Genomic DNA, 12,853 nt, shown 5'->3' with positions numbered 1-12,853 from the left:
GGAGTCCATGGAAAGGACTCCATTCAAAAAATGTCCAACGTGTGGTGCTAAATTCCCACACAAGGACATACACGAGGTGTGCAACCTCTGATTATCACCTGACCACGAATCCAGGGACTGTGAAGCCTGCGCGGCTTTCTCCTCCAAGTCGACGATTAGAAACCGTCGAGCCCGAAGACACGAGATGTCGAGGATGGAGTCAGATGCAATCCCAGAGCTGTTCGAGGTACAACACCCCAAAGAGGAAGAAGAAGATGAGGACGGGTCGGGGTAAGAAGCGGACAAGTCTGACGTTGAAGCAGTCGACATTCATCAAACCGTGAGTGACGACGTCCCTTTACCAAAAAACCGACCCCGATTGGTGTCGACTCCGCCTTCGAGCCCGGTCAGACAACCGAAAAAAGTTTCCGACGCCCCGCCTTCGGGCTCGGCAACGAAACCAAAACTGAAACACTCGGCCTCCCACTATGTCGGATCCGAGAACAGTCAACATCGACATCGACACCGAAGCTCCATACCAAAGAGAGCTTGCAGTCGAAACATTCCATGTCGAAACCGAAACATGCTTCGACGTCGAAGACTCCCTCGACACCGAAAAAATCAGACTCGAGCAAACTCTCGGTGCCGAAAACACATAACACCGAGACACAGAAGCAAAAGCACCTTTCGGAACCAAAGACTTCGGTACCGACACAGGAGCAACAAACAGATCCAAAACAAAAGACTTTGTTCATTGATCCACAAACTGGCAAGGTGGTGACAAAACTACCTAAAAAGAGGAAGACTCAACCGTTGGAGGACAAAGCTCCTACTCCTAAGAAGAGAACAATGGGGACAAATACAACTCCTCCCCTTTCTCCACAGCCTATGGACAGCCTTCCTCATACTCTGCCATCTATTCCTCCACCTTCTACACCACGCCCATCTACACCTCAAACAGATGTGGAAAGTGACACAGGGGATGGTGACCTTCCTAGGGATGAAAACAATACCATCCCAGAAGACGCAGATCCATGGGAAGATTATGACGCAGTGTCAGATAATGATAATGACCCTGACCTATATCCCTCAAAACCCTCTCCCCCTGATGATAATTCGGGTTTTGCACAATTGATTAATAGGGCAGCAAAGTACCACAAGGTAGATTTACATGCGGAACCTCAAATAGAGGATTTCCTTTTAGAAACACTACCTGCTGCACAAAAATCTTCAGGGACCCTACCAATGCTTAAGGGTGTCCTCACTCACACATCAGACATATTTAAAGACCCTGTGAGGGCTAGAGTGTTAAACCCAATAATTGACAAAAAGTATAAGGCAGCCCCAAAAGACCCAGTATTTATTAAGGGGCAAATACCTCTGGACTCGTTAGTAGTCTCAAACGCTCATAAGAGGGCAAACTCACTAACAGCAGGAGAAGCTCCTCCTCCTGACAAGGAGTCCAAATTAAACGATGCCTCTGGCAAAAGAGTAGCATCCCAAGCAGCAAACAGCTGGCGCATAGCAAATACTCAAGCGCTACTTGCACGTTATGATAGAGCTCATTATGATGAGTTAGAAAAACTCATTACACATCTCCCTAAGGAACATAAAAAAAGGGCAGATGAGCTGATACAAGAAGGGAAGATAATAACTAACACTTCCATCAAGTGCGCCTTAGACGCAGCAGACACTGCGGCATGATCCATAAACACCAGTATCATGTTAAGAAGACATGCATGGCTCAGGGTCTCAGGGTTCAAACAGGAGGTACAAACTTCTTTATTGAACCAGCCTTTTGATGGGAAAACACTCTTCGGCTCAAGTACAGATGAGGCGTAAAAAAAATGAAACAGGACACAGAAACGGCTAAGTCAATGGGAGCATTGCAACAGCCAGTTCACAGGGGTTCCTTTCGTAGGTCCACCTATAGAGGCGGATCAAAGAATACAGGCACAAGCCAGCAATCAACCTCCTTTAAACCAAAATCACCCAGAGGGAATTCTAGAGGCAGTTACAGAGGTAACAACAACAAGGGTAGAGGTCGTGGAAACAACAACAACCGCAACTCTCCTACCCCAAAACAGTGACTTCATACAGCTCCCCCCAGACCATGCAACACCGGTCGGGGACGCCTATCACAGTTCCTACCTGTCTGGGAAAACATCACATCAGACAGGTGGGTGAGACAAATTATCCAACATGGTTATTGCCTAGAACTCACGGCTACCCCACCAAACATCCCCCCCAAACAGCGTCCAATGAGTCAGGATCAGCTGACATTATTAAAACAGGAAGTACTGTCACTGCTACAAAAGCATGCCATAGAGAGGGTTCCACAACATCAACAGGGAACAGGAGTATACTCTCTATACTTTCTAATCCCCAAAAAAGACGGATCTCTAAGGCCAATACTAGACCTCAGACCTCTCAATGCATACATAAATTCGGAACATTTCCACATGGTCACGCTCCAACAAGTACTTCCTTTACTGAAGAAAGGGGACTTTCTTTCTACACTGGATCTAAAAGACGCCTACTTTCATATCCCAATTCACAAAGCCCACAGAAAATACCTCAGGTTTGTAGTAGACGGACAACATTATCAGTTCAAAGTCCTTCCGTTTGGAGTCACAACAGCACCAAGGGTGTTCACAAAATGTCTAGCAGTGGTTGCAGCACACCTTAGAATACAGCAAATACATGTCTTCCCTTACTTGGACGACTGGCTAATAAAGGCCAGGTCACAAAAGGAATGTCTTCAAAACACACAAAAGACAATTCAACTGCTGCACCAGCTAGGGTTTACGGTGAACTACACAAAATCCCACCTGCAACCAAACAAGGTTCAACAATATCTAGGGGCTACTATAAATACAGAAAAAGCCAAAGTATACCCCAATCCAGTCAGGATTCAGACAATGCTCACATTGATTCAAAGATTTCAACCGCAACACTCATTAACAGCTCGAGTGTTCATGCAGTTATTAGGGATGATGTCCTCTTGCATACTGCTAATCCCATATGCCAGACTACAAATGCGTCTGCTTCAAGAATGTCTAGCAACACAGTGGAATCAGGCTCAAGGTCAGATTACAGATCTGGTGTTGGTAGACGACCGCACGTATCGCTCTCTGAAGTGGTGGAATACAACAAACATTTTCAAAGGGCGGTCGTTCCTAGAACCAATTCCACAAGTGGTGCTAACAGCGAATGCATCGCTCACCGGATGGGGAGCTCATATGGACAGATACACAGTTCAAGGAAGATGGAGTGTACAGCAAAAACGATTGCACATAAATCATCTAGAACTACTAGCAGTGTTCCTAGCATTAAAAGCTTTTCAAATGCATATTCTCAACAAAGCAGTCCTGATCAGAACAGACAACATGACAGCAATGTGTTATATTCAAAAACAGGGGGGGACACACTCTCTCCAACTATCCAGACTAGCGCAGGAAATTTGGAGATGGGCCATTCCTCAAAACATCTATCTGTTAGCCGAACACCTACCAGAAGTTCAAAATCAGATAGCAGACATCTTAAGCAGAGAGTCAGAACAAATACACGAATGGGAACTGCACAACCAAATACTGCAGCCATTCTTTCAAAGATGGGGACAGCTGGAGATAGATCTCTTTGCCACTCATCAGAACGCAAAATGCCAAAGCTTCTCATCCAGGTACCCACACCACCTGTCGCAGGGTAATGCATTATGGATAAATTGGTCCAACAAATTTGCATACGCTTTTCCCCCTCTCCCACTAATTCCATTAGTGGTTAGAAAACTGCAACAGCATTCAATGACCATGATTCTAGTAGCACCCACTTGGGCATGGCAGCCGTGGTTCACCACGCTCCTACAACTCTCACAGGTGCCACATCAAAAATTAAGAATCTCACCCATGCACCTTACACAGAACCATGGCGAAATAATGCACCCAGATACCAAACAACTGAACCTAGTGATCTGGCTCCTGAGATCTTAGAATTTGGATACTTAAATTTACCTCCAAACTGTATGGAAATTATTAAGCAAGCAAGACGTCCCACCACCAGAGCCTGCTATGCAGCAAAGTGGAAAAGGTTTGTTGCATACTGTAACAGTAACAACATCAACCCTCTGGACGCATCTACACAAAATATTATTTGCTACTTACTACACTTACAGCAATGTAACCTTGCTTACACATCCATTAGAGTACATCTTGCAGCTATAGCAGCGTACCTGCAAAACAGGCAACATCTATCCCTGTTTAGAGTACCCGCAATTAAGGCTTTCATGGAAGGCCTCAAAAGAGTTATTCCACCAAGACTACCACCTTCTCCAGTCTGGAACCTCAACATAGTACTCACCAGACTACTGGGACCCCCTTTTGAACCTATGCATAGGTGTGAAATACAATTTCTTACATGGAAGGTGGCCTTCCTTATAGCCATTACCTCCCTCAGGAGAGTGAGTGAGTTAAAGGCATTGACAATACAAGAACCATTTCTACAGTTACACCAGAATAAAGTGGTTCTTAGAACAAACCCAAAGTTCTTGCCTAAAGTAATTTCAGCATTCCACATCAATCAACCAGTGGAACTACCAGTCTTTTTTCCAAAGCCACAGACGGTAGCAGAGAGGGCCCTACATACACTAGATGTCAAAAGGGCAATATTATATTACATAGAAAGAACACAAACTTTCAGAAAAACCAAACAACTATTTGTAGCGTTTTCCCCAACACATAAAGGCAACCCTATCTCTAAAGCAGGCATTGCCAGGTGGATTGTAAAATGTATACAAATATGTTACATAAAAGCAAAGAGAGCATTAACTGTTTCCCCTAGAGCTCATTCTACACGCAAACTAGGGGCATCTATGGCATTCTTAGGGAACATTCCCCTAGATGACATATGCGAAGCAGCAACTTGGTCTACAACGCATACCTTCACAAAACACTACTGTGTTGATGTGCAAGCAACACAACAAGCAAGAGTGGGCCAGGCTGTATTAAAAGCGTTATTTCAAATTGTTGCAACAGACACTGGTGACCACCGCTAGGGAGGTAACTGCTGTGTAATCTATTCATAAAGGTACCATCTGCAGCCCATATGCCTCGAACGGAATATGCTACTTACCAATATGCATCTGTTCTTGGCATAGAGGGCTGCAGAGTGGTACATGCCCTCCCTGCCTCCCCGGAAACCTGTGTCTGTTCCAACATTATCTTATTTAGATACACTTACATGGGCATCTCTTTCTGTATTCTATCATACTACTCCATCTAACCCTACTATGGCAAAACAATCTAAGGATGGAGCCGATGCCCATGCGCACTATCACCCAAGGGAGGAGTCACCAGCCTCGTGACTACAAAAGACTTCTCCAAGAGAAAAACAAGTGCAATCATCCGAGCCCAACACCAGATGGCGATCTATTCATAAATGTACTACTCTGCAGCCCTCTATGCCAAAAACAGATGCATACTGGTAAGTAGAATATTCCTTTCAGTCTAACCTTCAAACTGAAAAGAATGCGCTCAGACAAACACGCGCTGATATGCTTTCATGTGCAACTGAAAGGGAACAGATAAACAATCCACCTCGAATAATACTGAACCTGGGTCACATTCATTTGACCTTCAGCATACAAACAAACCACTTAGAGAGCGTTTGGATTGCTATAAAGACAGCACTCTGGAAGTCTTTAACACAAGTACAATCTCTTGGTTTTCAGCAACGAGGACAGATCCTACTGAAGTCTATCCCCCAGATTCATCAAAGTCATGTTTTCCGAGTCCTTAATAGCGAATTTTAAGGATTCGCTATTAAAGACTCGCAAAACGGGATGCATGTAGGAATCGCAATATTATTTGCGATTTCCACTGATTCCTAATTTGCGATAAAGGAGTGTGGGAAAGGGATTCGCCTAATAACAGCTAGAGCCCAGACCTCAAGGAGGATTGTGTTGTTGCTTCTAAATGTTGTACTTTATTGCATGTGTAGAGTAAGAAACAAAATATTAGTTTTTTTTTAAAAATCAAGTGTTTGGCTGGATTTTGATTTATTGTTCATACTGTTTACACTTAGAGTTATGAGTTGTGTTCCTTGACCTGCATTTACATCCCGCGGAAGGGAGCCTTGACTGCTCGTCCATAGCTACCACTGAGAGTCAAGTGCAGAAGTACTTGGCCCAGTTGCTCGGGACCCATAGTAGGCCGGGCCCCAGGACATCAGGAATAAAAGGTCTAAACCACCACAGTTGGGCCAGTAGCCCCTGCGTGCTCCGTGGCCTCTGAAAGGGGTTCCGACAGTGCTGAAACGTAAAATTGTCTCATAAGCATTCCATGCATCACCCTTCCCAAATGAGATAAAGCACATTACTTTTGATGTGAATGATACACTTTTGAAAATGCGATTGCAAAATTATGGTCCCCCTTCAAATACGTGGGGAAAAGGTATTAGTAGACTTGTGAGGATAGGGGTATACATCAAGGACAAGGGAAGAGACTATACCAGACAACGGTTCTATGGCAAATCCCTGCTACCGAGGACTCCACAACCTCAGATGACTTATTTAGCTACCATTTGACCAGGTTTTACCACAAACTAAAAAACTTGCCTTTAATATGTGTTCTCTTTAACGTAAATTCTGTACTGAACAAGAAGCGTTATTCTACATAGTTAATAGAGAACTTGGACTCCTCCAGTAGCTCAGAGTTTTTCCTACTAATTCTGCTAATATCCTGTATATTCTACCCTAGGATTGATGGCAATTGCTGGTGTGGTACACAGCGAGTTAAGAAACTGCGGGGGTCGCATGAAAGCTTTGATGCTAATAAAGATCATGCAGGACAAGTATCAGGTGAATATGGAGAAACTGTGCCAGGACTACTTTTTCGAGAACGCGCTTGACATATTGAAGCAAGTGCCGAACATTGCAATTTCAAAATCACAAGCATCTGAAAAAAGTATCATCAAGCTTCTCTCAGGTACATATGCTTACAAGAATGATGACGATCTTCTGTGATATGACCTTCTATAAATAACCTCCAATGAGCACGTGATCAACAACTTTTGTCTTTTTGGTGTGTGTTGCACAAAACCTAGTAGTTTTATTAGCCTTGATTTAGTTTTTTTGCAAAACACAAGAAAGAAGTTCATCAAATCAGCATCATCAAAAATCTATACGAGTGTGTAGATGTAGTGTGTAGATGGATCGTATGCATCGTTTGCATTATGACTTGCAACACGCTTTGTACAAAATACAAAACTGTACTAAAGTCTGAGCAATGAATAATACCTGTTGTTTGTAAAACAAAGTTAGAGTGGGTAGACTTCAGCGACAACTTGTGATTTTATTGTTAACCTTGTTACTACATCAAACAAAAGTGGAACTGTGCATATATTAGGTCCAGTACAACTGTCAACTCAGAATGTGCTTATCTTCCTAGGTCAAAATAAGTTATCTGATGATGATATGTAACGGGACAATTATTTTCTAAATAATTTCAGAATGTTGATGTAGCATACAAACATTGGTTGTACAGCAATTTTACACTATGTCAGTGTTCTGGAAAACCGAAAGGACAGAACATGTGGAAAATAAAAGTACTGACAAAGAAAAAAACAACTGGTGTTTACCAGTTAGCATCTATGCACTTGGCTCTTCTTAAAATGCAAGTACTCTATAGTTTATGTCCTGAAGAAGTAAAGGTAAACAGGTAAAACTGTGGCAAGCAGCTTTGAGGATTGGGGCAAGTGTCTTGTCCATCTTGTTGTACCATTTGATGTGTTCATGTAAATCATTAAGGTATGTTTGAGAGAATTGTATCAGAAAAATATAAAATATATTTATATATGACTCCTCTAATTTATGCAAATAACAACTATTGATTAGGACCAGAGGGAATTTTTAAGACCGGGCTCTGATATGTTCCCTACATATACTTGAACACCACAAAGAATATCAGCGGGTCTAAGGAAAAAAGTGTACATAAGGTGTAAACTATCAAGGACGACTAGATGCCCCTACCATGTATATAACTATTCGCGGTCATACCTTAGGCAGACCCATATGGTGGTCAAGTAAGGATGCCCATCAGTCACCACACGGAACCGCCCTTCATCATTTAGGATTCCTTCAAGACCAACAGTAGGAATGCCATTAGGCTTTCACGGAAGAGGGTCCAGATGGTAATGGGAACCTCATCCGGTCAGCCAGGTCTTTCTATGGTCTTGATACTCGATTGTGAAGATATTAACACAAGAGAAAGGGGGACTGATGTTGCAGTGCAAAGAAACTAGTGTGAAAAAATAATAATATAAACATGTGTAGTAAAATTGGATGAGGGGGTACTAAAAATGAATTTATTCTGATGCTACCCACTTATCCAACATTAAAAAGTAGTCAGTAACAGTCAAATAGATGGGACTGCCTGGATGTACTATGTGGTCAACATGTTTCAGCAATTGTCGACGTTTTCTGTCATTGCTTTCTTCAGGACCAAATATAATAATGGCTACTGCAACAAAGTGATAATGAAACAATAAAAGTGCTCAAAACCAACAATCAAACTGATACAGAAATCACCTGAGTCCACTAGGTGTCCGTATCGTTCCTCTCCTCTTCTGAATCGTGTAAGTATTCTAAAAACAGTGAGAGCATGAAGGTCAACATCAGTGCCCTATCAATATACACCGTGTACACTTATCACATAAAAGATTAATGCATTAATCCTAATATCAAGTGTCATGATTATGTCCACATGTATTACTCTATCAATGAGTGCTGATGTCTTAACATTGGATCAAGTTAAAAAATGCCAAAGAAGAAAAAAAACATCTTACCAGAATCGTAAGAGGTACAGACCTCACCCCACCTGGCCACGGTTCAGGAAAAGGGGGAGCACCGCTCTAGAAGGAAGACAAGAACACAGCACGCTGTGAAGAAGCAAGTACTTTGCTATTGCATAGAAAAACCACTCTGCACCAATTGAGTCAGACACCACCTAACATGAACCATACATGGCTGTATCGATAGTGATATACTGCCGTATGTTCACCAACATTGACTAACTAAAGACTGTCAAAAGTAATCGGTATTGTTGTTGGAAACCTATATGCTCCCGATAAATCAAAACAAATCCCATTAGGAAAAACGGAGTTACCTGTCCGTCGGTACCTCGGGAAACGGCGTCCGAGCTGATTGGGGAGGTACCGACTACGGACGGGGCTCCGGTATAAGACACTACGTCATTGGCCAGGCAGCCGATCACGTGGCTCCTGACACTCGTACTCGTCCAATAGCGGGCAGCTGATTGGCTGAAGGCACGAAGCAACAGCCAATCTGAGCGTAGTAAAGTCGAGTGCCCAGCAATGTGGTTGGTTTAGGAGCTCATTTATTAAAAAAGACTGTCGCTCCTCGAGTGAGTCTTTTACAGAGGTTGAAAAGAGGTTGAAAAAAGGTTGAAAAAAAGTTGAAATAACTTTTTTGACAACACTAGTCCAATACTAACAGTTTAAAAGACATGAAATAGAATGAATTTGTATCACGGAAAGCCCCAAGAAGCGATACCAAGAATTGGGGACAAAGTTCTCTCACTCCCCATTCACACTAGTTTCTTTGCACTGCAACATCAGTCCCCCTTTCTCTTGTGTTAATATCTTCACAATCGAGTAGCAAGACCATAGAAAGACCTGGCTGACCGGATGAGGTTCCCATTACCATCTGGACCCTCTTCCGTGAAAGCCTAATGGCATTCCTACTGTTGGTCTTGAAGGAATCCTAAATGATGAAGGGCGGTTCCGTGTGGTGACTGATGGGCATCCTTACTTGACCACCATATGGGTCTGCCTAAGGTATGACTGCGAATAGTTATGTACATGGTAGGGGCATCTAGTCGTCCTTGATAGTTTACACCTTATGTACACTTTTTTCCTTAGACCCTCTGATATTCTTTGTTCTTTTCATCTAATTTATGAACAGCTAAGAGAAACTGGATTTCCAATGTTAAATATGATTGCCCGAGACATATTTTCTACTGTCGGACATCTGGCTGTTCACAAACAAACCAACCAGGCTCTGCCTGTTAGCTAAGCTGAATAAGTCTTGCTGTGTTAAAACAAAAAGAAAAACGTTTGCTGCAACACCCTAATACGAAGTACACAGACTTAATCATTCAGGTCTCACATTTTTTCCTCGAAAAAAGTAGCAGGGTATATGAGTGGCACAATTCCCTTTTCCCCCCAAAAGATTAAAATGCAGTACAAAGTAGTTCAAAAATATGAAAGTTTTTGGTAATCATTAGGTCTGGCTTGAAAGTGCACGTGTCACCCGATGTCATGTGATCACCATAGAAAGAGCATCAAAAAGCACTGAGTTGGGGGCGTGGCTAGCTGCCGAGCAAGATGGCCGCAGCCTAGGGTAGCTCCGGGGGTGAGGCTGTCTCCCCATTAATCCGCTCAGTTATCCTCAATTAAAGTTATACCCAGAGCTTATCTACAGGCTAGATAGGAGGAGCAGACCGGACCGATCTGCCTCCGGTGTGATTCCGCCGTATATTACGCTGTGTGGACGGCATTGCTGGTGGAGGCCTGAGCGGATACTTCAAGCCGGGGACTGAATTTCGACCTGCAGCCTGCTAACTGTGTGCTCGATCGGCTGTGGGAGCTCCGCAAAGCGGCTGGCGGTGAACTTGGGCGCTACCGGACCAACAGACACCAGAGACACTCCCCAGACTTGCAGCTGATAGGCATAACGGGCCTGAGAGGGGGCGGACCGCGGCTGCGGCTTGCTGATAGAATCTGCCGGGCGTTGCTGAAGGGGATCGGAAAAGAGGCCTCGATCAGCGTCTGCTGTCTGGACCCGAGCAGAGGAGGGGCAGACCGTGCCCTGAGAAGCGCGTGGTGCTCCTGCTGCGACGCCTCACTGAAAGCCTGGAGCGACGAGCCCGATCAAGGGTGTGGAGCCGCCGAGGGGGGAACCTGCCTGCCTGACATTTAACTGCCTGTGTTGGAGGGGGCTGGAAGCCAGACTCGCATGGTATATGAAGGGCCGGCTATGAGCTAGAGACCATGTTGGTGCCTGCTGCGGCTGGCGTGGACATTGCTGGAAACCTGGGGTGTCTGCTTGATGGGCGATAGTGAGGCACGTGCTGGATTAGTGGCAGTGATCCCGTTCGAAGAAAAGTGGCGGGGGATGAGACCAGTGTATAATACGGCACAACTGACCCCAAGTGACTGCCTATGAAATGTGTGAGGAGCATCTAGATAACCATACTGTGGTGTGCTGGGAGAAAGTCTTTTGCCCAGGGCTGTTGGTGGGCCCTTAAAAGTTGCACGATTCCCAAAGATACACGATAGTGAAAGAGAGTGACTGCCTGGCTGAAAATAAGTGGCAGGGGCACACGTGCATCGCAGCAGGGGAAGCTGGACAAATTCGCATATACAAAGAATTTCCCCCCTTTGCCTTACCGTACTGGAAACATAGACAAGACAGCGAAGGAAGGGGAGTCCCCCACAGTAACATTAGAAGATATCATGGCAGCACTCCACAGCGTGCAATTACAGTGGGCTCTATCTCTGCGGATGTAACGTTCCTAAGGGCAGACTTTCAAAAAAAGTCCGCCAGAGTTACGGAGGTGGAGCAGGTGACAACAAAGTACAAAAAAAGGTGACGCAGTTAGAAGCCGAAAACAAACGCATGGCGGCGAAACTCGACGACCAGGAAGGGCGTTTCCGGCGCAATAATGTAAGAATTACGGTCCTTCCGGAAAATGAAGGGGGCCCCGCCATGGACCTCTACAACGAGGAATTAATCAAGCCAAGATTGCAGCCTAAGGGTCTTTCAACTTTTTTCTCGGTGGAACGAGCGCATAGGGTGCCAGGGGGTAGGCCCAAACCTGGGGCCCCCCGCAACCGATGTTGGCGCGAATCTTCAACTTTCGAGATAGGGATGCCATTTTACAAACGGCCAAGGTGGCGCCTCCCCTACGTGGTCTCCTTTTTTCCGGACTTCACTGCCGTGGTTTCAGCACGCCGCAGAAGTTTCATAGAAGTCAAGAAGGAGCTGCGAGCAAGTGAGTTGCCCTACTGCATGCTGTTTCCAGCGAGGCTCCGAGTAGTGGCAGGTGGGAAGACCTGGTTCTTCGAGACACCGGAGGAGGCTCACAACTGGCTCGAAGGCTGGAGGAAGGTGAAGAACTCCGGACGAACGAACAGGCACCGACGGCATTGCGGACAAGGGGCAGATTTCGATGACCCTCGGCACGAGGAGGAAGAAGCTGGGCAGTTGCGGAAGGAATCCGGAGAGTAAGACTTTGTGCGTCAACTTCCCACTGAAGGGAAACGCCATGGACAGGCGCCCCCCTGTGATTCCCTTGACCAGAGGTGGAGACAGAGCAACTGGACAAAGGCCCTGGAAAGTAAAATCGACAGGAACTGCCCACCATCACATGAGGGAAACATGCAGATAGATGTTGTGGCCCACCTTGATTTAAAGACTGCGGTGGAATAATAGACGACTATGGACTCTGGGGCAGGGGGATGGAATGGTCTTCCTCGGACTTCCCGCCTCCATACATGCAAGTAAAGTTTTGGGGATTGGGTTCTAAGCACTCTGCTGAGTTGGGGTGGCGGGCAGTTCTGAGTCCGCATGGCAGGGAGGCAGGGTACTGGGGGGCAGGGATTTTTTCTAAGTTCTTGGTATATCAGACATGTTTTTGGTATGTATGAAAGTTATTTGGCAGTACTAGCACGCACAGGAAAACACTCACTTTTGTCATGTATTCCTATAGGTTCTGAATCGATCCCCCTATTCCTGACCCTATTCTAGTTAAACAAACCAACAAGTTAACTAGCAGTCAGCCCATGAGGCAGAAAACCC

The 12,853-nt window shown here is 45.0% G+C and overlaps 1 protein-coding gene across 8 annotated transcripts in view; it reads left to right on the top strand.

Annotated features, from left to right (window-relative positions):
* LOC144770438 (uncharacterized) overlaps positions 1-12,853 on the top strand; it is a 776,993-nt gene that overhangs the window by 192,361 nt on the left and 571,779 nt on the right. For all 8 annotated transcript variants that reach the window (XM_078654952.1, XM_078654949.1, XM_078654950.1 and 5 more), the window contains one exon: positions 6,732-6,959. In XM_078654952.1, coding sequence (XP_078511078.1) covers positions 6,732-6,959 — 228 coding nt within the window. The remainder of the gene's footprint in view (positions 1-6,731; positions 6,960-12,853) is intronic.

The sequence above is a fragment of the Lissotriton helveticus genome, chromosome 7, assembly GCF_964261635.1.
Source record: "Lissotriton helveticus chromosome 7, aLisHel1.1, whole genome shotgun sequence".
Lineage (NCBI taxonomy): Eukaryota > Metazoa > Chordata > Amphibia > Caudata > Salamandridae > Lissotriton > Lissotriton helveticus.
Note: the sequence above shows the minus strand (reverse complement) of the source record. Positions and strands in the feature narration are given on the sequence as shown.